At 46.1% G+C, this 25,059-nt stretch overlaps 1 protein-coding gene across 1 annotated transcript in view; it reads left to right on the top strand.

Annotated features, from left to right (window-relative positions):
• The window catches only part of SLCO3A1 (solute carrier organic anion transporter family member 3A1), a 140,256-nt gene that overhangs the window by 107,099 nt on the left and 8,098 nt on the right, over positions 1-25,059 (top strand). Inside the window, exons 3-8 of the mRNA XM_032994236.2 lie at positions 5,174-5,272; positions 8,045-8,308; positions 16,573-16,737; positions 18,683-18,881; positions 19,770-19,908; positions 24,271-24,446. Of these exons, the coding sequence (XP_032850127.2) occupies positions 5,174-5,272; positions 8,045-8,308; positions 16,573-16,737; positions 18,683-18,881; positions 19,770-19,908; positions 24,271-24,446 (1,042 nt within the window). The remainder of the gene's footprint in view (positions 1-5,173; positions 5,273-8,044; positions 8,309-16,572; positions 16,738-18,682; positions 18,882-19,769; positions 19,909-24,270; positions 24,447-25,059) is intronic.

Here is a 25,059-nt window from a genome sequence, read left to right as displayed (position 1 = left end):
TAATTTTTCCCCTGCCTTTTTGGGGGCAAGGAGAATGGTGAAGGGGATAGAGCACGAAAGCTGAAAATGATTATCTGTTTTCAAAGTAAAGTGTAGTTGGCTTTAAAAGGGCCCAAACTGAAAAGCAGTATTTGTGAGTTACCAAACAAAACGTTTGAATTATCCCCAAACAGGGTCATTTTGTTTATTAATTCAGGGGTCTTGGTTTATTTCTAACAATTGCCATAATTTGGAAAGAATTTTTAAAAATAATTCTAAGATTAAAAATAGAAAAAACCCCACCAAATTGCATAAAGGAGAAACGTTTCTTAGCCTACTTTTCACTGTTAGCGTATAGGGCTAACGGCACTGAGGAAATGCCCTGTTCCTCCTTGAAATATTGGATGCAGGACCAAGCACAGACCCTTTGAAGAGGCTCAGCCAGCCCTGCAGAGCAAGAAGCGTTTGTTTCCAGGACAGTGTTGCATGTTTTCCCTTATTCCTCTCGAGTAGAATGTTTGTTACTGAATGTACTGCTCTGAGCAATAGAAGTAAATTTTAAGCTGAGAATGAAAGGGAAGAGGCTGCACTATCCCATACTGCTCGCCAGTTATGTTTCCATCAGTAAGAGTTTTGCAAGAGACTGATGGAGCCAGGATTACAGCTTTGATCAGTTTGCTCCTGGTATTAATGTCCTCTGGCTCTATCAAATCAGGCTGATGTAAAAATTAGAAGGAAACATAGGAAAAGACGTAGCAAGTGGTGTTAAAGCCATCTGCAAGTTTAGCACATTTTTATCCTTAGCAGCAACCCCAATACTAGGAAAAGGGGTTTTGCTAAACCTTCTTATCTACTAAGAAGCAGCTTCGTGGTTGCATGACTAGGTGAATGATGTGGAAAGTGTTTTCCTAATAATGGGGCGACTAGCAATCATGCAGAATTTCTCATAGGAGAAAGGATGTCTTAAGCTAATTCTAACTTGGCTAATTTCCCCTTGAGCCCTCAATTCTACATAAATGCTCAACCACAGGCACTACCCCAATCACCTATTTAGCCTGATTTTTGTGCCCAGTGGTGTGCTCTGTTGATTCTTGAGCACAGTCTGGCTCTGTACAGGCCCTAGACTATCCATCGTGACAGTCCATGCCTTAGATTTTTGCAAAACCTGCTTGATTTGTGAGATAAGGTGTAAAATACTGTTACTACAAAGGTAGGATTCTGTTGGAGTCTTGAAAAAAGATAACAAAAAGGGCACGGGGTGAGCCAATTGTTTTCTTGATTTAGGAAAATATAGGAAAAAAAAAAAACAGTTAACATGAGGGTTTCTTAAGCTAGCCTAGAGATGAAGAATAATTTAATATCTTTTTGTAAGATCTTAGGTATGTTCCCCTGTTCGGTGGATGAATGCTCTATCCCACATTGCCCTCTAGCGATGACATTGCAGAGCAAATAATGCCATCCAGCCTGCAGCTACCAGGATGTAAAATGTGGTATTTTAATAACTGAAGCCATGGCTTCTTTCTGAAGTTGTAGTTTGTCATGTGATGCAAATAGTGTGAGAAGGGGCAGCAATCGTCTCTCACAGGTGCTGGTGTGTGTACCTGCATTGGCTACAGCTCTCTTGACATTTGCTTTTTGTTTGAGCTAACTCCCTCTGCAAGAATCTCCCTGCTGCTGCTGGATCACTAGCAAAGGGTCCCTGCTCCCTTCTGCTTTGGTAAAAGGGGAAAATATTCCCTGAGGTTTTTTGTTGAAGGATGGTCTTTTTCCATGTTCTTTGTCTTTCCATTTGCTCCATGAAACACACTTTGGTTCTGTGGTTTTGCCTGTATACACATGGTCTGACAATGTTGCCTGTGGTTTGGAGATCATCACGGGATAAATTTCTGTCCCTCTTCAGCCCAACTCTGGTATATCCAAAGGTGTTGCCTAAAGGGTTAGAACTGGTCCTTGACTTTCTGCCTTCTTAGCCACGTGAGCCTGCATTGACGCCAAATGTGTGTTCCCAGTTCTCCAGAGCTGTTAAACACTTACAGAAAATCATCAACCAGCAATCGGTTCAAAAAAAAAAAAAAAAAAAAAAAGGAAAACAAGTATCTGCTGCCTGTGGAGAGCAGGTCATGCCCGATTCATCCAATCCTCAAGGTCTTACTTAAACAAGCCCTGCAGTTTAAGCTCTGCCCGGAGCTGCAAAGCTGTCCTCCCCCGGGTTGTGGGTACCCTGAATCAGCTGTCTGGTGGCCACGCAGTCCTTTCGCTTGCAGACACAGGTCCCATCAGGGCAATGGCACAGCAGTTCAGCAGAGCCCCCACGGCTCCTTGGGGCCTGTGGGAACCTGTCGTGGCCCGGGGTGGGTGCTTTGGTGCCCACAGCAACCTTCCCTCAGGGGGTTGTCCCTGAGGATGTGAACCCTCAGGCAGCTCTGGAGGAGCAGGTTTCCCTGGGTGCTGGGTATCAGGGTCTGGGCTGAGGATCTGGGACTGGGAAGGAGGAGGTACTTTGTTCTGCCTGGGTTTTCCCTCCCCTCACTCCTTCTAGGGTAGAAAAGCGGAGCAATGTTGTGACTCTCACTGAAATCCAAGGGCTCCTCGTCCAAAACATGGGCTCCATTGCCCCAGGCACCACTCCAACTCATGTGAGGCCCAGTGTGTCTCTGCATGTTTGACCATAATTACACAGAAATTAATGATTAATGTTCAGTCATCAAAGGTAAACCAGATCTTTGTTTGCCAGCTTGTTCATCACACTGTCACGGCCATTCCTCTGTTAGATGCTGTCTGTTAAACTCTTGACCAAAATCTCAACAGTTTCTTCTAAAATCTGTGATTTCCTGCGTGCAGACAGCCAAAGGGTACAGCCTGATTGCTGGTATGGCTGATGTGTGGGTAAAGACAGCACCCTGCTGTCAGCACGATGCTCCTGGGGGCTGTAGGACCCCCAGTAACACAGTCCTGTTTGAGGAGCCAGGGTGGGCTGCTCCATCACCCAGCCAGCTCCACATGGCACTTGTGGGATGAATGACAGGCACTAATGCCATCTAGTGACCAAAAACAATGCAATGTGGATATTTTATAAAACGCTCCTGGAAATTTTATAGCCCCAAGTGGGGCAGGCCATGGGGCTGGGAAGGAGGGAGATGGTGCTTGGTGTGCTGGGAAAAGAAGTCCCTTTTCCATGCTCACCCAGCCCTCATTTCACATCCTACGAAGTGCTTCTGCAGGTAACCAGGGACTGGGATCTCTCATGTGAGGCTTTATAGGTCCCCAAGGGAGCAAGGCACAGACTTCCTAAGCAGCTCTGTTGACCGAGGAGCACAAATTCCCTGATTTACTGCTGGATTATGGAGCACAAACCCAATGTCCGGGGACAAGATGACTGCAGGGGAGGAGATGGCTTGCTCCACTACTGACGTGGACATCATGGGCAGAGACCCTGAGGACTAATTTAAGCTGGTGGCATGGGCTACAACACAGTGCCATTGCTGCAGCTCTGAGTTTAGCTGAGATGGGGGCAAGGGATGGCAGCTTCTGCCACTGTCCTGACAGCAGTGACTTGTTACTGTGGCTCATATTACCTGACACTTTTTTTTCCTCCCACCAGCTTTGTTTCTCCCTCTTGGCTTCTGTAGGTGATAGCCGTGAAGGCATTAATGTGCTGGGTTTCTGCACGAGTGGCTGGCTGGAGACACCGTTGCTCTGTACCTAGTTATTAATCCAGCCAAGTCATGGTGCCACAGGCTTGGAGGAATTAGTTTGGACTCTGCATTTCAAAAATGAAGGTGAAGTTATTTCTGATCATAGCCGCTTATTCTGCTTGGCTAAGCTGCCATGGGCAGGTGTGGTTTGCCTTGCATAGGGCTGGTGGTCTCCTGACAATATTTTTCAGTTCTGATCATTTCTCCAACTCCTGAGAAATGCACAGAGAGAGAACTTGGGAATTATAAGTTTTCAGTTAAGGAACCTGAGGGCTGAGATAGCTGTGAAGTGCACTACGAATGCACTGAGGTGCCAGGCAGCACCCCCAGAGAGATTTGGAGAGATGTGAGGTGTACCCTGCTGCCGAAGGTGAGCAAGCAAAGCACCCAAATGAGAATAAGCTCCTTCATGGGGCATTTCTGAAGTGCAGAGACACCAAGACTGGTGCCAGCACAGGCTGGCACATCACTGGCTGAGGGTCTCGAAGAGCTGCCTGCCTCGCCGGGCACACGGATCCATCAGCAGTGCTCTGCCCCAGAGTGAACAAGCAGTCGCTTGCTCTGCTCAATGCTGCTCAGACTTGCCCTGCTTCCTTCAGAAAGCTATTTACAAGAGTCTTTGTTGGTTTTCTGTTGTTTTTTTCTATCCCAAATGTGGAGGTACCAAATGTGTTCCTTTTGTCTAATTTATTGTCTGTTTAGTTTTGTGTTATCTTTGCTGCTTCTTTTTCTGGGTTGTCCACGTGTCCCCCTGCCTTTCTGTCCTGGATAATTGAGAGTTGGCGGTGTACCTGTAGCATTCCTGTTGGATGGCCAAAGTGGGAGTGAGAATAAAAGCTTCTAAATATTGTATTGAAGTAAATAAGTAATTTGCTCATAATTGCTCTTTGCATGGAATTACACTGGCAATTCCATGCAGATTTTGCAGGAGCGAGCAGTTGTGAGAAGTTGGAAGAGCTGTACACCTTGGGGAATATTTGTCATGGGGCTATGATGGGGAGAAGGGCTTCACAGATTTGGAAGAGTGCTCCTACTTCTGTAAAGGGACTTTGTCCAGCAGTCTGTGACAACACTGCATTTCACAGATTTGCTGACTGTAAAGTCTGAAAATATCCATTTCTACCAGGAATTTAGCTGCAGGTGGCGAAGGTAAAGACTTCCCTGTGAGGAGAAGGCAGATCTGCTTTACCTTGTGCTTTTGAGTAAGATATCTTTTAGAGCAGCCAGCCGACCAAAACACAGTATACATCCATACTGTCTTCTCAGCTCAGTAGAAATCCTTCAGCATTATCACAGCTCCATCTATCCTTTTTCCTGAAGAGATGAAGAAAAGCAAAAAGCACTTAGGGTGCTCTTTTGCCTGAAGCATTCGACACAGAGATGTATCCCTATCTATTTGGCATCAGCAGGGCAATAGCATCTTGCAGGAGACAAGCAGAACAACATGCAGTGAATAATCTGAGACTAGTACTAATTTCCTCTTTTCTATCTCCTTGTAGGGATCCTGTTTACGATGCTGGTATTTGGACCAGCCTGTGGATTTATCTTGGGCTCCTTCTGTACCAAAATCTACGTGGATGCTGTCTTCATTGACACAAGTAAGGAGAACTGGGTTTGGTTTCAAATAAAATATGCTAATGTATTATCAGGACAAAAATGTTGATGCTCACAAGCAGGAAGATGATTCTTGTTCCATCTTGAGTGCCTGTTGCGCAAACGAGTGTCACTTTTAGAGGGGTTTTATGACTGGGATTCAAAAGTTTTCAACTCTATCCCCATAGATAAATTTGTAGTAGATAAAATTTGTTCCCTTCTATGGGCTTTTGTACTGCAAGATGAGTTTCATCCCAGCTCTTAGAGGACACCTTAAAATATCACTGTGGCAGGGCACACCAGCTAGCCCTGGACGGAGCCTTGCTGGAGCAGCTGTGTCCAGAGCACGGGATGAAATCTGGAGAGCTGCCATCCCCAGCACCTGGGAGGGCGGTTCAGTCCCACAGCATTATTGATTTTTCCCAAAGCAGTGCTAATTATTGCCCACCTTGACTCTGCACTTGGGTTAAAACAATTTGTTTGCAAATTGTCTTTTTCTTCATTAAGAAAAAAATCCGCACTTATTGCTACCTGCACTACGTGTTCTTTGCCATTAGAGGGCAATGTGTAACAGGCTGTTCTCCACTGCTCCCCAAGCCCTTCGGCTCTAGGCTGCAAACCTGATGCTTCATTATTTTCCCTGTTGTTCCGATGCTTTTTCTACAGCTCTCAGCTCCATCTGATCCCACAGGCTCTTATCCTGCCGCAGGGGTGTTGTCCCCTTTGAGGATGCATTCCAGTTGTGTGGTGTTGCAAACACATCTTCACAGGATGCATTTTGATGGAGTTGAACCTTGCAGGACTCAGAACAGAATTGTGCAAATCTGGAAAAGTGCTGCTGCCTTTTCTTGGTCTTGCATGCACATGGCAGCTGAAGAAATCTAAATAATATCAAATGAGCAGGAAAGAAGTATCTTTTTTGATGGCTGAGACTTCTAGCTGCGGCTTGGTCAAGCACCATATGGCTCCTTGTCATTCCTTGGCTTTAGCAAAGATATGTCAAAGAGTCAGTTGGTTCTGTAGGCAGAAGAGTTTGTTTGAACCCAGTTACATGTTTGACCATTAAGTATAATTTACTCCAAAATACAAATGTGCAGAAGAAGACATTTATTCTCCCAGAAGGTGAAGCTGTGGAACTTGTCACCATAGGGTCTATGGTCAGAAGTCTACAAATGGATTTAAAAACAATTGGATGAGTTTATAGAAGAAAAAATGAACATGACACCAAATGTAGCTTAGAAAGTCCCTGAACCACAATCACAAGAATAATACCAGGTATATGTTGACTTTATTCTTGTGGACTTTCTGGGCATCTGCAACTGATTACTATCAGAGACAAGATGCTCAGAGGCAAGATGCTGGCCTTGCAGTAATAATGTGATCTTGCTGGTTTTACATAAGATGTTGTTCCATGTTTACAGCTCAAAAATCCTAGACAAACACAGAGCCACAGAGGAGAACGGTGGAGTCTTACCACTGAGAAGCCTGGAGGGGCTGTGGCTCAGCAGGTCATAGGGAGGGTATAGCACTTGCCAGCTGCAGGTCCAGGTGGCTTTGGCCATGGTCCATTGCCGTCATGTGAAGGCTGAGGCTTCATGGCCTCTGTCTGTTCTTGTATAGAAAAGAGTTTCCACGTTGCAGGAAGACCTTGGTTTACGTGGCTCACCACATGGCTGTGTTCCCAAGCACCTGAAAAAAATGCACTTCAGGCAGGAGGAAATAACAGCAGAAGAATCCAATCCCTCCAAAACACTATTTTTCAAACTTTATATAGATTTGAGAGCTATGTGTTGTTTTCCCTAAGGAAAAAAGAGTTTCCTTCTGTCTCTGCTCGAAAGACAACTTGATTGCCTCACTTGAGACAGATTTTTCAGAGTGGCGGTAACCAGACAGACATTATGAACAGAGGAGCTTGTTATTCCAGCCACGCAGAGCCAGGTGTCCCCTGAGAGTCAGCCCCAGCACTGGGCACCCTCTGCCAGCTTCCAGTTTCTTCTCTCCTGCTGCTTATTTTTATTCCCCCAGACTGACTCCAGAGCCTTTTTTTATCTTATCTCTGCTGAGCGATGGCCTACAGGATGATCTAGCCTTTTACTTTGCTTTTCCTCATTTTCTGATGATTTTTCTACCTTTCTGAGAACATTTAGTGCAGTGGGTGGGTTTCTTTTACGATATTTAGTACTGTTTCACCCTCCACACAGTCACAAGTTCCCATAAAACCCAACTGCCCATCTCTCCTTTGCTGAAAAGTGCTGTGAAGTCAAAGCAGGGAGAGCACTGACCTCCTGGAGAACAAGGGTAAGCTGGGATGGAAATGCAGTGTCCTTGTCTGTGCTGCTTTTTCTCCATGTAGGTCTTTGTGCCACTAGGTAGGTAAGCTGTGTGTGCACGTTTGACATGCTGGAACAGGGATGTCCAAAATCTTGGTGCCAGGGACACTGACTGGTATATGGCAGCTTCCTAGAGCTGGCAGAGCCGAAGACAGTGGAGAGAAGCCTTGATTACAGGGTGTTACAGAAGTTGGATGTGCCATCTAGATAGACAAGGTGATGGATTGCTTGTCCTAAGGGCCTCTTGGATGCGGAGGTCATTATGCACTGGTGGCTCACACTGTTTGGGTGTGGGATGCACTGTGGGTCCCCACCTTGCGTCTGGGAGCCCTTCACCAGCCAACAAAGCCCCCAACAACCGTCTTCCAGCCTACAGAATCATTAACACTGTCGTCTTTCCCTCCCCACGGCCAAGCCACTGACACATGTGTGCGTGTGCCCTTGCAGGTAAGCTGGACATAACCCCGGATGACCCTCGGTGGATCGGTGCATGGTGGGGAGGCTTCCTGCTGTGTGGTGCCTTACTCTTCTTCTCATCCCTGCCGATGTTCGGGTTCCCACAGTCCTTGCCCCCGCGGCCGGAGCACGCTGGGGAGAGCGAGCAGGCCATGCTCCCCGAGAGGGACTACGAGAGACCCAAGCCAAGCAACGGGGTCCTGCGGCACGCACTGGACGGGGAGAGCAGCACGACCTGCTTCCAGCAGCTGCGAGGTGAGACAGGGCTCTTGTCATATTTTCCGCGAGGGTCAGCAACAGGTTAACAGCTGGTTGGATTTGTAATTGGTCTCTGATTTGGACTATCCACCTCTACCCCCCAAAAAAATAAAAAAAGCCCCCTCAGTATCCTGAAATTTCAGGAAGTCCCTAGCTTCTAATTATTTCTGGCATTCTTCTAATTTTAAAGAGAGACTTTGTTCTACTTGAAAGGTTTGGGGTTTTTTTAAACTACGAAGCTTCAGAAATGCACAATAGTTCTGTAGAGTTAATAAAAAAATGAAGGCGAACACAGCTGCCAGAGCAATTTGTGAACCTCTGTTCAGTCTACTGTCCTGCTCCTCTCTGACTCTCAAAACAGAGAGCAAGCCAGCAAGGGCAGTTAAAAGATATTGGGAGCTCCCAGCATCTGAGTTACATGTTAGTGCAATCCCAGATACAAGGCAGTGAGTGCTGGGCACCACTGCAGCTCTTAAATTGGGATGGGGAAGAGGTAGATACCAGCCCAACATAGCAGGAAAGTGGCAGGGCACAGCATGGCTCGTAGCGAATTAGAATAGAAAACCCCACGTCACGTCTCACAGTGATGGAAATGGACCTGGATCTAATGAAGGTCAGCTGAGGATCCAGCATTTTCTGGGAAAGTGTGGGCAGATATCCTTTCTGTAGGCTGCACTGGAAAATCCTTCATCTGAGAGGGCGGTTCTGTAGCACTGGTGGTTGCTTCCCACTCTCTGTCACTGGCAGAACGGGTTTCATTACTGCCTAATGCATTTAGATAAATGAGGAGAAAATCACTTACTCCCTGTGCCTTAATTTGGAGTTGAATGAGGTGCGGGTGGGAAGGAAAAAAAGACTTTGTGAAAAAATGTGTTTTCTTAAATATAAAAATACCTTGAATAGTTGATGTGGTTGTTCACTAAGGGAAGGCCAATGATGTGCAGTTTTGACTTGATGAGAAAATTCAAAAGAAAGGTAAAGGGATAAATTGTTTGAAAATTTGACAGTAAAATTAATTTCTTCATCCTTTCATCCTTGTTGCAAGGATTTTCTCAAGTTTGAGGAGTGTGCTTTCCCCATGGTACATCCATCTGGATAAAACTGTGGCTTTTTTCATGGACTCATCAGTGCGTCTGCTTCTGGCCACTGAGTTTTTAGAATGGATACTGGACATTTTTGCAGATTTTCATATAGAAAAATGAAAAAATATAGCATGTTCCTGCTGCATGGAGGGGCAGCAGTTCTGGCTAAGGATGGTGCTGAGCAAGCTGATTTTCTTGTACACAGGGAGGCCATGGGGGGTGTTCCTAGAGCAACTATTGCTTATTGAAGCAGAGAAATTAAGCCGCCTCATCCATATGCTTCAAAGTACTGATTACATCAGGAGGCACCACAGTTTTCCACGTTAGCCTTCTCATTGCAGGTAACCCCATCTCAAATCAGTCAGTATTCCAGAAGTCTCTTTGTAGATGGACTTTGAAATACAATTTACATCACATCAAATAAGAGGGGAATGACCTTTTTAGTTATGCCTTTGAGGCTGTCACAGACGACACGGTGTTGGTAGCTGACATCTCCTTTCAAGTCCCTTGATGCTATTGTCACGGTCGGAACGTGGTCAAGAGTCGTGTTTGCTAAAGTGCCTGCCTGGAGATGCTCAAACACGTACTGCAAGGGAAGGCGAACGTGCTTCACTCACTCCTCATGGGCAGTGTTCAAGGTGATGAGTTGAATCTTGCTGTGTATATACATTATTTTGTCAGCAGCCGAAATATATATATATACATTCTTATGTGGGGACCTGGTATCCTTAATCTGTTTGTTGATTGTATAAAGTTTCCTTTGGGGAAAGTTAGACTGGTTAGTCTTTTTTCTAGGATAAAAAGGACTAGTAATTATATACAGAAGTTAGAAATATATATGTGCATGCAAAGTCATGTTGTCTGTCCTATCATGGAGTTTGGGGTTTGCATGTTTTTGTGAAGCTGAACAACAGAGGATGTGCCTGAATGAGGGGTTGTGGGTGGAAATGCTCATCAGGGTTTGTGTGGCCGTAACTCTGGCTCCTTTTGAGCAAATGTCTCTGTAGTTCAGTCCTGGGCAGGTGTGTGTCAGGAGTAAGTCCGTGTCTGCATGGAGGTGTGGGGTCACCCATCTTTTGTGCACAGTGTGGGGCGAAAGAGTTGTTTCTCTGTACCAATCATACGAACACACAGTGTGTCAATGGTGCATCCTCGGAGGCTGACCTCAGTCACCTTTTTGGCTATTGAAGGGGTTTGATTTTTTTTGATTTTTTTTTTGATTTTTTTTTTAAGCAGTGCAGAGACTGCTGCAAGTTGAGTGGACATGGCAGGAGAGGAAGTGGGGTGGTGTCAGCTGGAGACATGCTCCTAGCTGGGTCATGGCTGTCAGGTAGCAACATGGCCTGGCTGACATGTGGGAGGATGCTCAAGACACTACAAGATTTGTTGAAAGACAGTGAGATGTAGGGCTGGGTGAGATTCCTCACCTGTCTCCAGTCTTAGCACGCAGAAAAGCTAAGACTAATATAAAAGCAACCAGCTCAAAATATTGGAAACTCTATCGAGGTCTAAACAGGCAGGAGGGTTCAATTTTTGGGAAGCCATGGCATCTCTACATGTGGGATATTTTCATGCCAGGAAGAGAAGCATCCTTAAGAGGAGCTTTGAACGTGAAATGAAGACTGTGCCTTTGAATGGCACAAGGTGAAGAGGCAATCAAAAGCAGCAGAGGTGGCAGGTGGCTGTGGTGTCAGCTCTGCACAGCGGCACTGGCAGGGGTATGATGGCTCAGGGACGGTCCTGGGAGGTGCTTACCATTGCTGAACTGGTGTGTGAATGCTGTGCTGCTTTACCTGATTGGCATTTCAGTTAAGCAACGCAAATCCATTTGGGAGCACAGGGTAATGAAGGATTAATAGCAGGGAGAGGGTGGATAAATGCTGCCATTGCTCTTTGCTCTTGGCTGGCAGCCTGGCTGGGTTCTTTCAACCCTGCACTCTCCGTATGGTCTGGAAAGCACTTCAGGCGTGGGCTGCAGCAATCCTTGCTGTCCTGGGGGCACAGCTTTGCATTCCCACCTCTGGTCTGCCTCAGGGACCTCTCTGCTATTCAGAGCTGGAGATGATGCTTAGCTGTGTCAGGGTACCTGTGCCCTCTACTCATGTCTGTCCAGCATCTGCCCTCCCACTTGGTGTTAACACACCGCCTCTAACCCACCAGCTGCTCCAGCACGTGCTTGGAAAGGTTTTGTTAAAATTCTTTTTTTTTTTTTTTTTTAATATGGAAACGTCACTTCTACTGAATTGAGTGGTCATTCTGATGAAATTTGGTTTCAGAATGCTTCCTTGGATGTATCTTTAACACCCCTGAAACATTCTGCTCTGAATGCATTTGTTTTGCAATGATTTAAACCAGAAATTCATTACCTCTTACCTGTTTGTCTAGCGAGAGATACTAAAAAACTAAAGGGATTGAAATTGATATGGAATCTTTCAGGTTTGGAGAGAGAAGCTCATTCACAAAGAATTAAAAGAAAACCCACTGTGGAATTAAATGGATTTCAAAACTGCACATTCCCTAGATTTGGAAACATTTTGGTTTCTGTCCAGCTTAATTTCCAAGAGCGTGGGAGAGCTGGGATGTACAGCTGACAGCTGTCTTGTCTTCTGTTCGATTCCTTCCTGCTCTGTGTACCAATCTGCTGAATACCTAGAGAGGGAGCTGCTCTGAATCCTGGATTTCTCCCCCCAAAAGTGGTCTCTGGGAGCAGACACGTAGCACTGGGCCAGGAGGTCCCAGATGTGCTGGGGGGTCCTGGGCCATAGAGAGCCTGTAATCATCAGTGGGATTTTATGTGATTGAGCATGATTAACAGCTGATTTAAAATTCATAGCTCTAACAAGTCATGCTGACAAATTTTTGGAGAGGGCTCCATCTGTACCTTTATTCATGGCCATAGCAGTGAGTCTTTGGCCCTGATCCTGATGGGTATCATGACCTTAATGCCTTTTTGGATTTGGGTCTTGGCTTCTTACCAACATCTAGAAGGCTTGTTGAGAAATCCTAATCGTAGATAAGGGAGAGGTGACTGATCATAAAATGCCTCACATCAGGTCCTATCAGTTTCCAAGTTCCTTTAGCTTGGATTTCATAAGGATGCAGGCTTTGTTGGCAGGTTCTTCTTGACCATTTCAAAGACAGCATCCTTGTTATCAGAAGCTTTGATTAATTCAGAAAGGCCTTCAGCCTGCACGCTCCGAGGCAGAAGCTGAGCAGCAGCTGAAGTCAGGCAGAGCATGTCTCTCTCTGAAAAGATACTGTACCTTGCTGTGATCTCCATGATGCGAGTGAGAGAGGTTTACTTCCCCCTCTGAAATCAAGCAAAGGCGGTTGCTGCAGGCAAAATGATAAACTAAAAGAACGTGCTTTCCATCCACGAGAACATTACTCTTGCTTCAAGCTTGTATCTTTCAAGAAGACTCTTTGACATGTGTATCATCCTTTTCCTTCATATCCTTTGTGATACTGATTTTGGCAAGGCCACGTGGACTTTGGCATATTAAACTCATCTGAGATATCTTCAGCACCTCTTGTCTTACTCCATCTTCTCTTTTATAGGAGCTGCCTCTTTCCAGAAGGTATTTTCTTCTTGCTGCCTGCACTATTTTCTTCATCCCTTATTCCTCAAGTCACATGGAGATTGTGCCTTTTGTTTTCTGTTCAGATCTGAGGCTCACTGCCTACATCGCTATTAGAAAGTTGCAGTTTGGCTCAACACTACATTTCGCCTTTCCCTCACCCCACTGTCCTAGGTGGACTGGGCTGTAAACCTCCCTCTAATTTATTACTTTGCTTTCTGTGTTCCTCATCTTTACTGCAAATTGAAAACATGTCTCTGTAGGGTGCTCCAACTGGAAAAAGGGGCCTTGGTGATTGTAATGTTCCAAACAATTCATTTCAAGCATCAACGTGATGATTATAGTTTGTCGTTTCTGGAGAGTAGTTAAACCTCATGTAATGAGGTTGCCAATTATCCCTGGTACTCCCTGATGTTCAGTGACAAATCAAAGCTACTTGGTGTGCATAAGTGTGTTTGTTTGTCAAGCCCATGGCCTGTCACCCATAGCTGGCCCCACAGCAGGAGATAGGTTGCCTGATGTCTTGGCATGGGTGTTGCTTGGGATGTTAAAAGGTGGGAAGTCAAGGGATTGGCAGGGGTGTTGGAGAGCTTTGGGACATCCTCCTGGGTCCTCTCCAACCTGTAGATGATCCTGTGACCAACACTGCACGTGGATGGTCTGAAGAGTTGCGTTTTAAGTACTACAGCAGTGAAAAGAGGCTGAGGTTTCTTGTTTTTCTCAGTGTATCTTGCCATGGCAATGAGAATTGCTTTTCTGCTGTCATTTCTGTAATGTATTGGCTGCATTGGGATAAGGATGTTAAATGAGCTGGTCCTTCTGAGCGTGGGAGGATGTCTTTCTGTGCTGTGTCTGATACAGCTTGTGGGTTCTCCAAGTAGATTTTTGAGACTCTTTTGAATCCAAAAGGCCTTTCCCTTTTCTTCATCTGGTGAATGGGCTTCAACCTCAGGTTTATAGCTCCAAAGTGCTGCTACAAAGTGTTCAGCTAACCTTTGGGCCAACAAGGTACAGGGTAACATTTATCATGACTCTTGCTGGGATCGGCTCCAGTGAAGAAGCACCATGCTTAGCTGCTGTGTTCCCCAGGGCTTTACTGTCCCACCTCAGACATTTTGCATTCCCCCTTCATACCCAGCACCATATGCCAGGCAGCTGAAAGCACGTCACTCTAATCTATTGAGAGATTTTTAAACTTCACTGCTGACTTTTAATCTTGTTCCCAGAGGTATTTCACCCCAAGAACTGAGATAAGGCAGCAGCAGGTGTCAAATGATTCATCTTAACGGGTGGCAGTACCAAGATGAAAGGATATTCATTCTACGGAGAGCCTCCTGTCATTTCCTTTAGAAAATGAAAAGGAATGAGCTGGCCCTGGCTGAGGAGATGGTGGAGGCTGCCAGGCATTGCCTGCATTGCCCCCTCACTCTTTGCACTGGGTACCCTGCAGCAGGCACAGAGCCCTGTTGCAGTAGACAGTGGTCAAACATGCAGTGGAGGACAGGACCTGTCCCAGAAAACTCACACTCAGATGCACAGGGAGAAGAAGTGATGAAGTGTATGATGACTTGTAGCCCAGCAGTGCTAGGCAAGGCAGTCATAAGGGCCTCCTTTCTTATGTGAGATGATACAGTAACTCTGCAAAATTTTTGCTGTCCATCTCCAAGTACGAAGGATGGATTTTGACCTTGGTAATGCATGGTGGTTGGGTATCAGCCTTGACAACTTCAGAAATAAATGTCCGTGATCTTTAACTCCCTCCTGCAAAAGACAAGCTGTCATTACTATTTTGTGGATAGAGTTAGAGGTAGACCTTTCTGTCTTTACATTTGAATTGGCACAAAGCTACATCTCGAGGAATCCATTAATCTCAAACAAACTGAACTCCAGAGGCACAACACTCATTAATACCTTAAATATGTCTTTTCAAGCTCAGCGCTGCCAAGTCCACCTTTGCATTTTCCCTCCTTTCCTGGCAAGAAGGGGAAATTCTGTAGGTGTGCACTAAAGAACTGAAGGAGGCAGCAGGTGGTTTCTGAGATCTATCCACATCTGAATCCCCTCAGCCCCATTCCTCCCTCCCAGTATTTTTTTCTCTCTTTTTTTTTTTTCCCCCCGTTCTACTAAAATATACTATGCCTCCTGCACCTTCATTATGTTCAGCAAATCCTCAGGAAGCAAGAATTTTATACAGCATCAAAAAAAAACATTTGTGATATAGAGAAACCAGAAACTGTGGAGTGGCCCCTTCCAAAAAGGTTAGTTCGAACCTAATTATAGCCCTTTCTCTCCCCCATCCAAGAAAGAACCAAGAGGACCCAAGCAGAGCCTTGTCAAAGAGCTGTGCATTCACTTGCTGAGGTCAGTGCAATTAGATTTTGCACCAAAAAAAAAGCCCTAAGGGAAAAGGAAGCCAACACCAGGGAAATCTGTCATCTGCCAGACCCTGGTACACCACAGGGGATGTGGGGGATGATTTTCAAAATGCAAATAGGGGTCCGTTGAGGCTTCATTACACTTCTGCAAGGTAATTTTCAAACTTAATGATTTTCACATTTAATTCGGGGAGAAATTAGTCATCAGATATTGAGACAAAGCAAGGCTCTCTTCTGTACTGGGATGCTCTCCTCTTCAAGCTGTGTTATCTTGGCAATAATTAAAATGTTCGCTGAAGTAGAAAATGTGCTACCTGATTCATTAGCCAGATTTCCCTTTGTAAGGTAACTCGTGTCTGCTTATCGGAAATAGAGACCGGCGTGGAGAAGAGGACTCTGGATGCTAATGATTCGGGAGGGAGGAGCTAAGGGATGGTGAAGCTAAAGCAAGTGTGTGTGCACCTTACACAGTGAATAGCTCAGCATGTCCTTTTCCACTCTTGCAGCCACCAAGGCCAGTAGGGTCTGCATGGAAGGCGTTGCTTGGCTATTGAAGCTCTGGTTTATGGGAACACGCAGGCTAACATGCCTGTCCCAAGCATGAGGTCCCTTATGCCCATGGGTAGCCACGTCCCCAGGCCGAGCAGAAGGATTTCAGCTTGCACCCAGATGTGCTGCAAGAAGGTGTCCCTCAGCAAGTGATCCAGTGTTACGTGGGAATAAGAAAATGAAGCAAATCTGGATAACAGGAAAAGGAAAGGCCAAGTGTGAGCTGGGTTAGCTTGTGTCTGAAACCTTGCAAGAATTTGTGCGGTGCTGAGTACAGTAGTCATGACACCCATCGGCTGGCTCAGTGTTGTTCCTGGGGAGCAGGTTGGGAAAGGAGAAGGAGAAAGACAATACTAGGCTTTGATTGACTTCCTGTGGGGGAAACGAGCAATATTGGAAAGCACTCATCTTTCAGAATTTCAAAATCGTCTGTAAGATGTAAACATAACAACAGGTGACTTCTTTTTGCACCCTCCTGGTATCTAAATCTTTAGGTGACACTGTTCTTGTGTTTCACTTTGTTCTGCTGGTGCCACATTTCAACCAGCTTGTCGGTGCAGAACAGAAGATTACTCCTGGTTTGAAGTGAGTTTGTCCTGTAGGAGAGCAGCAAAGCACTTCCAGCGCCTCAAGCAGAGCCTGTGCAAAAACACCTCTCCCTTTTTGCTCTCTTCTAGTGATCCCCAAAGTAACTAAGCACTTGCTCTCCAATCCTGTCTTCACCTGTATCATCCTGGCGGCCTGCATGGAGATCGCGGTGGTGGCTGGCTTTGCTGCCTTCCTGGGAAAATACCTGGAGCAGCAGTTCAACCTCACCACCTCATCTGCCAACCAGCTCCTGGGTGAGTAACCACAGGGGCCACCAAATATCCAGCATCCAACGGCATTTAAAAGTGTGGTTAACCACAACCAGTCTCACTGGTTAGGCTGCCCAAAAAGTGGCTTGCCCAACATCTAGAAATATGTGTGTATGAGTGGGAAGGCTGGGCTCCAGCTGTGCCTTGGCTGCAGAGCCCAGAGCAGACCTCGAGCATCCTTCCTTCTCGACTGTGCTCTCCACTGCAGCCCACTGCAGTCACTTCCCCTGTCGCCGAGCCCATTGTGTGAGAAGTGGTATGATACAGCCAGGGTATGAAAATCTGCGATGGCCCTGAAGCAGAGTGGAAATCCCGACCAAACTGAGCCATTTGGTTGCCCAAGGCTGCAGTTGTCCGCTGAGTGACAGGGCTGCCCATTAAACTGCTTCTCTCATGGTTCAGGTATCCCAGAGTTCTCCGGCCCATCTCCATTTGGGTTAGGAAGCCCAGTTTCTCCTTCTAGTCTCTCCTTTCCCCTTGAATTGGAAATGACAGGATTGCAACCAGCAGTTTAAATACCCAAGCTTGTGCAGCTTGGTTGTCTTTCAAATGCCCATTCTCTCTGATCATGCTATGCTACTGCGTTTTCACATATATATATATTTCTCAACATTCATTCATTCCCTGTCAGGACACTGATGCACAAGCAGGATCTTCATTTTTTTTTTTCCTGCTGCTCATTCCCAAGCAGACCCAAAGATTTGTTTTTGACAACTGTTCTCTTGGCAGCACCCAATTAAGATATCTGTGAGTTGATCTTGGATGATCTGCAACCTCAGCTCACCAGATAGGCAGCTGGCAGTGATCTGTCAAAAACTGGGGCATCGTGAAATGGGTGGATCTTAATATCAAAATAAGGAGGTTGCAAGCTGCTCTCCTGATAGCTATTTATTTTCTGATTGAACTCATTGATATCTTCTGGTTTTGGCCTGGTTTTCCAAAAGAAGTAGTCCCCTGCAGTCAATCTCGCCTCCTCCAGCAACACAGGAACTCACTGGTTAATTTTAATAGGATTTGACAGAAGGGCAGGGATCTCAGAGATGTTAGGCTCTTCTACCTTTCCTGAAAATTAAAGGCTTGGCAAAGGAAAGCAATTTCACTGTTCACCTACTGGGAGAAGGAAAACCGCTACGCTGTCTGATGGGAGATGCCTGGCCAGTCAGCCTGTGAGTCCAGCTGGATGGTCAGTGAAGAAGGAGTCACCATGAGCCAGAGTACGTCCTGCTTCTGACCTAGCAGTAGGAAATGAGACTCTGATACATCCATGATCCTCACAACAACTTTTTTAATTGAAACAAAGTTGGTACCAGATTTCCCACATGGCATTTATGGGAGTCCAGAAATGCCAGGATTTGGATGCGCTTCTAAGCTTAGCTTCTAAGCTTAGGTAAGGTCTGAAGGATAATTGGCAGCAAAGGGATAAAAGTGAACCCAGACAAGCTTAGTGTGATAATGCCTGGAAAGTGAGTCACTCTGGCAGTGATTTTTCATCTCACAGTTTAAGAAGATTCTTTAAGGGAGACTTCATATTTTCAAATGTGAATGAAGATCAGACTGACGTGAAGCATACCAAGCAGGGATCATCCAAAGCCTTGGAAAATTCTTGATTTGTCTGCCAACTGTTGCAGAAAGCATCAGAGATGCTGCTGCTTAGGTTAGGGTGGGCCAATCTCAGCAATTTTGGCATCTCCCTCCAGTATGGATGAGAACTAGAAGAAGATCTTGGTTCCTCTGTGCAAAGCAGCGTACCCATTTGCATCCATTCCTCTCTTTTTGGGCAGCCTGATCTTGGTGCTACTCCAGAAGTTGATCATCACAAGGTTTCCCCATTCTAGCGTACAGATCTCTCTGTTGGAAAGTAAAAAGACGAAATAGTGTGGTTCACTGAGACGCGCTCATGCTTCTTTCTAAATGATTTTTCCTCTTGCAGGGATGACAGCCATCCCATGCGCATGTCTGGGCATATTCCTGGGTGGCCTCTTGGTGAAGAAGCTCAGCCTGTCTGCTCTGGGAGCCATCAGGATGGCCATGCTGGTGAACCTGGTGTCCACAGCTTGCTACGTGTCTTTCCTGTTCCTGGGATGCGACACAGGACCTGTGGCCGGGGTTACTGTTCCCTATGGAAACAAGTGAGTCCCCAGAGAGTTCCAGGGTCTCACGCAGCCTTACCAACATAAATGCCATGTTATTGTCCTCGACAGGCAGCCTTCAGGCCCCTAGACAACCATGAGCATATAGAAGGCAATGTCATATAGGGCTCTTAGTTTGGGATGTTTTCGTGCCACTCGTCACTGTGAGAGTTGAGTACCCTCAGCTGACAACAGAGTTTTTACTAAAACCAGTCAAACTGAATCAAAAGGTACCAGACCTGATACTGCACCGATGGCCACCTATGTAGCATCGGTTCCACTGCACCGTCTGGTTTCTCCTGGCAGCAAGGGACATGCAGTGCTTTGTGTGTTTGTTTCAGTGCCTGAGGGAAATTTGTAGAAGCAGATTTTAGATGCCTGGAAATTCGGATATGGCAAGAAGAGAGTATGTGTGCTCCAGTTCCATTTTAATAGGAGAAATTAGGCACACAGTGCCCTGGAGCAATCACAGGACTTAGAATTATTTGGTATTTTCTCTTCTGGTGCTCCTTAGTGTGCAGTGGTGACTCTTTAGAAAATGACTACTTCAGGTTCTCAGCTCCTCACAGTTACTGTTCTAGAAGAATAGAAAGCAACCTCCACATGAACTCTTCGGGTTTCCTTGGGGCTTCTCATTTGGCTAACAAGGCAGCCCAAGCCTCACATTAAATTCCCTGTTGCAGAGGGATAATGGCCATGGCATTTCTGTCCCCAAGGAGAGGCTATAGCCTGGACCTTAAAGCTGGGACTCAGATAGCCTGCCCACTGCTTTTTGTAATGTTTGCCTTAAATACCTCCCTTCAAAGCCATCTTTGTGTGGCAACAATTGGAAAAGCTGGCTGATATAATCACACTGCCCATTAACTTCTCTTTCTGTTTTTCTTACAGCTCAACTCCAACCTCATCTCTGGACCCATATTCCCCCTGCAATAACAACTGTGAATGCCAAACTGATTCCTTCACTCCAGTTTGTGGGGCAGACGGGGTCACATACTTATCTGCCTGCTTTGCTGGCTGCAGCAGCACGGTGAGTGGGCTTTCCTCGGGACCTCTCACCTGTAGGAATGATTCTGTGAGCATGAGTGACTGGGATTAGTGTGGATCTTGTAGAGTAGCTCATTTACAGCCAGCAGTGGTTACACCCCCAAAAGCTAACGTCATACCTCAGATGGGCCTGAGCCGCTGTCGTTTTTCACTGTGTTGCACAGATGCCCAATGACTCTGACAGCAGCCTGACAGAGTCACCCACGGAGTGGGATGGGACTCCCCATCCTCCTCCTCCTCTGGTCTTTCTCCTCAGCATGGAAGCAAGGAACATGAGAGATCTGCACGGTTGTCCACTTGCAGAACACAAATCCTCCATGAGAGCTTGCTAGTCCTTGCTGGGGGACCAGCTTCTCTTTTCTCCTACAGCTCCTCATCTCCTCACTTCACCTGCCTGTGTTTGCCCTGCCCAATCCTTTTATTCCTTTTCCCCTTTCTCTTCTCCTGAATCTGGTTCTTAGACACTTATTATGAGATCCTGGTTTTATTCACCCTTGTTTAAGCTTTCCTTGCACTCCTCTTGCTTCTCTCTCTTTCCCTGCTTTGCTCTGAAGCAGCGGCAAGAGCAGTTGTCAAGGGAGCAAAGACTCCATCCGAAGACATTCTGCATTTTTCATTTTCTCCATATCTAAGAGTTTATTTCCTTTAGAAAATTCCGAAAGACCAAACCATCTGTGTGTAAAGAAGATGTGGAGAATTTTTAACAATATCTTAAAAGCCTGCTTTTCCATTTTTTGCTGCTGAAATTCTAATCTCTTCTGAGTTATGCTGAAAATGAGTGCCTGCTTCTCCCATGGGTGGTAACTTGTGGGATTCTTGCAGTCCTTGCTCCCTGCCCCGGGCCATGCCAGGCACAGTGACCACTGCCACTCAGCCTGTGTGGAACCCGTGGGAGGTCAGCCTGTTTGCAGTGACAGTTCGTGGCTGCAGGGACATCAGTGCACACCACACGCAATTATCTCTCCACGGCTTCATCCTTCCTTCTTGAGGAGACATCAAACCTCCCTTCCTGCTCTAAAGAGACAAACTGCCTGCGAGTGCGGGTGAGCAGAGGTGCAAGCTCACTACTAGCATGTGCAGCCTCACAGCCCAGATGACCTGGGAGCTCATCCTGCTTGAACCTCTTCTCTCCAATTCCCACCCCAGCCTCAAAGACGTAGGTGTCCCTTTGAAATACCCGCAGTTTCAAGGTGCTTTCAGCAACCCCACAGAGCATTCCAAGAATGTGTGGCACCTGTGAAGTTGTTATCTCCTGCCCTCTTCCTCCTCCACCTCTCAACAAGAGACATGTCAGCATGATTATTTTAACAAGAAGCCAGCTTGTACAGAGCACACAGAAGCGTGTCTCGCCAGTTCACCAAGCCCTTAACAAGAGTACAGCCAGTGTGGTACTGGAGTGTAGAAGCAACCTCCTCACTGTGTGGTTTGGGGCAAAGCTCTGGCTCCTCTGGAAGGGGCACAGCAATAAAAATTCAGCTCTGACCCTTCAGTCTGCAGCTGCCTGACCTTGTGCTCTGCAAAAGCAAACCTCTCTCTCCCTCACCTTGTCTCCTTACTCATTCTTTCTTATTTTGCCTTTTTGTCATCATTTTGGAATTTTTTTCGTCGCTTTGTTTTGTGGGGCTTTTTGCAGTAACAATTTGAGCACAAATTAGTGAAGCAGTAGCATCCTCTGGAAAAGGCATTATCAAGAGTTATGGACCAGTTTGACCATACAATGGCCCTGAGGCAAAGCCAAATTGCCAAACCAGGTTTCAAACCCATAATCCAGGTAATGACCTGTCTAGAGGGTCTTGTGAATGTTATATTCCTGTGATGAGCCAAGGGTTGCTTTTTACTGGGACATAAAATTCTCTGAATGCTTTATTTAACTTTACTGCACTGGATGTTTCTGACTGCCTCTCTCCACTTTTCCTCTGTGAACAATTTCTAAAAGCAATGTGTAGCTCAGTTTTTTCTTTTTGATTTCTTCTCTTTTACTGATCTTGTTGCAGTGGTGCACATGTCCAAAAAGTTGTACGAATATCAGTGCTGATAGACAGAGCTCTGGCACCCTCAGGAATTTTTCTTTCAAGCCATTTCTGGGAGTCACCCTTGCGTATGAAGTCTTTGATCGTGCATCTTGTTTGTTTGATGCCATTGCTTCTCTAACCCCTTTGGCTGGAGACACACGAATTTCAGCCTGGCATTACTCACTGCTTTGCACTGAAGTACCAGCCTGCTCCTTCCCTGTCAGAGCCAGGGTTTAAAAAAAATGAGTCATTAAAAACGTGGGTAATTTACATAGATAATTACCCCAAACTCAGGATGCTGTTAAAGGCACAAACTGCATCTGTGCAGCTTCACATGCACACAGAAAATCTGGATGTGCAAGCTGCTGGGCAGTGGAGGGCTGTGATAATGTGTGGTTGAATGCAGCGAAGTTGCAGACAAGGGAATCTATAGCAATTTGGCATGAGTAGCAAAAAGTTGCCTCTCCACAGGACAAAGATAAAACTCCATCTTTGATGTTTCCTTGTTTGATGTCTGTGAGTTGTAGAGTGTGTCAGTAATAAAAGATCAAACATCTGCCAGGTAAGGATGAAGTGCAGCGCTAAGCAAGCAGATGTAGTTGGTACAAACTACTCACACTGCTTTGGGCTGGCACCCTGGTGCAAAGTGGTCGAAAAAGTGGATTGAGGGGCAAATGTTTAGGCAATGAAGGTGGGGACCTGCCTCATGGTTAGTAAAAAATCACACCAATGGGATTAGACTCTTCCCCACAATTGCCAGAAACAGGTATTTTCTTTCCGTTGACGAGAGCCCATGGGAAATAAATTGCCAGTACTGCGTGTTTGCTGTGATGGGAATTTTGTCCCAGGATATTTCGGTGCAGATATGTTCTGTCCTGGACTTAGATGGGTTTTAATCCACAGGACTGTGTCCAGGCTAGTTGCTAGCAATGCACTGCAGTAAGAACCAGGAACTACAAGTTCCTGTCATCTCTGTGCAAGCACCACTGCAGTGGTGCTAATTGTCACCATCCCAAAGCCTTCAGGTGGCAGCTTCTAACTCACAACACAGGAAATTTGTTATGTTAATTATTGCTTGCCGGCCAAAAAGGCACCTGCATGTCTGCTCTGGCTATCTTGGAGTTCTGCACTGCAGTCTCTCTTGCCCTCTGTGCACTTATTTGGAAGAAAATCATTTGACTCCTATGCAGAAGAAAGAGATTGGTGTCAGAAATGCTGAAGTAGTATCCCCACAGATCCTTATCTTTGGAGGTAGTGAACCAGAAAGTGAGCTTTTGTATGGTCCTAAGGGGACCCCAGCAGAAAAGCAAAGGAATTTCTGCTTGAACGTGATAGAGGGGAAGGGGAGGAGATCTAGCTGTTTTTCAATATGTTTTATTTTATGGCGTTACTCCTCTTACAAACATGTGACCTGCAAACCCAGCGGGCTGATGAAGAGAAGTCATGAATCATTTATGATTGTTTCATTCTGTATTCGTTAAGGGATTTCTTGGTGGTATTGTGTGCCTTAATTGCACTGACGTCCCCCACTCAGAAATTCAGGAGGGTGAGTTGGAAAGTAAGAAAAAAAAATAAAAATCCCTAAATCTGTGACTGGCAAACAAAGCTTTTTTTGACATCTTGCACTTGCTGGAGAGATCAAAGGAAAATGCAGTCGTTTCACCCTCCTTCTGATCATGTATTGATAAAGTTTATCTTGCCTGACTTCAGCTTTTAGCTCAATACAAATCCCTCTGAACCAGATGTCATTTACTAGCCCTGTAGTGCACTTGAGTCCAGCAGTGCCTGTGCCACCAAGCTGTGACAGCTCAGCTCTTGGTGAGCTGCAGCACCCATCGTGGGTGCCTCCTTCCAGGGATTCAGGGTGATGGAAGCAGGCACCGAACCTGCTGCCAGCAAAAGGGCTGCAGATTTACCTGCTTTTAATGTACTTCGGTTTAATTGCATCAGCCAAGAGGACGGAGGTAAATAAGAAGGTAATTAGAACTATAATTCGGGGATCTTCCTTGTCACAGGGACACAGATTGTTTCTTTATTCTCCTCTGAAGGGGTATAACTTGGTAATAATTTTGTCAGAGTGACATTTATGGGAGAGACTTGAAAGGAGCAGAAGAAAAGAAACAAGCCAAGGGACAGCTTTCCCTTGCTGGTAACATGCATCAGAGCTAATATGCTTCTGAAATCCTTTCCAAGCCCCCCTCGAATAAGCACTTAGGAGTTACTTAATTGACCATTAGAGGATTCAGAGTCGCTATTGGCAAGCCCTCGTTACAGAGGGCAGGTGGTGGGGACCTTGGCTCTCGCTTCCCCTGAACCCCTTTGCTCCTCCGCAGAACCTCAGTGGCTGCTCGTGTCTCACCTCGGTCCCTGCCGAAAATGCCACCGTCATTCCTGGCAAATGTCCCAGTCCCGGCTGCGAAGAGGCCTTCTTGACATTCCTCTGCGTGATGTGCGTTTGCAGCATGATTGGGGCCATGGCGCAGACGCCCTCAGTCATCATACTCATCAGGTAGGGCCGCTGCCGGGGGGACGCGGTGAGCTTGCTGGGGACTGCTCCTGGGCTGGGAGCAGGGCTTGTGGGGGGACTGTGGGGTATCGCTGGGAGCTACAGGGAGCCGAGGGTCCTTCACAGCTCCTGGCTTTGTCTGCACATCCCCATATCAATGACTTTGGCTTAAGCAGAGGTTCAGTGCATCAGAAAATCCTCCTTTGACTAAGCACTCTCTGGTGGAGATACCTTTAAAGAGCTGCCTGTATTTTCAAAATATTTTGAACCTCCTCAGCAAATAAGAAACTAGAGGCACAAGCTCTCGCATATATTACTGCCTTTCCGTGCAGACAGGAGCTGAGGATGTGAAAGCCCAAGCAGTCCTGCCTGAATTTCAGCCCCATTGTCTTAAGTGTTAATTAAATAATTTTCTCTCCAAGCCGGTAGTTCACTTGGTAGCATCTAGTTCGTCTGTGGCATGGCCCCACCACCTTCCCTGCCAACAGTACTGACCGGCTAGAGAGAATCTGGGAAGTGCTCAAGTACAGCTTTTGTAAAATGGGAGTGAGGGGGGACTGGGCTTGCAACCACAAAAGATCTCCACGGGGATGCTGCAAAGAAAAGTGGCAGGCTT

Source organism: Tyto alba, unplaced genomic scaffold (genome assembly GCF_018691265.1).
Source record: "Tyto alba isolate M040663 unplaced genomic scaffold, T.alba_DEE_v4.0 Super-Scaffold_41, whole genome shotgun sequence".
Taxonomy (NCBI): domain Eukaryota; kingdom Metazoa; phylum Chordata; class Aves; order Strigiformes; family Tytonidae; genus Tyto; species Tyto alba.
Note: the sequence above shows the minus strand (reverse complement) of the source record. Positions and strands in the feature narration are given on the sequence as shown.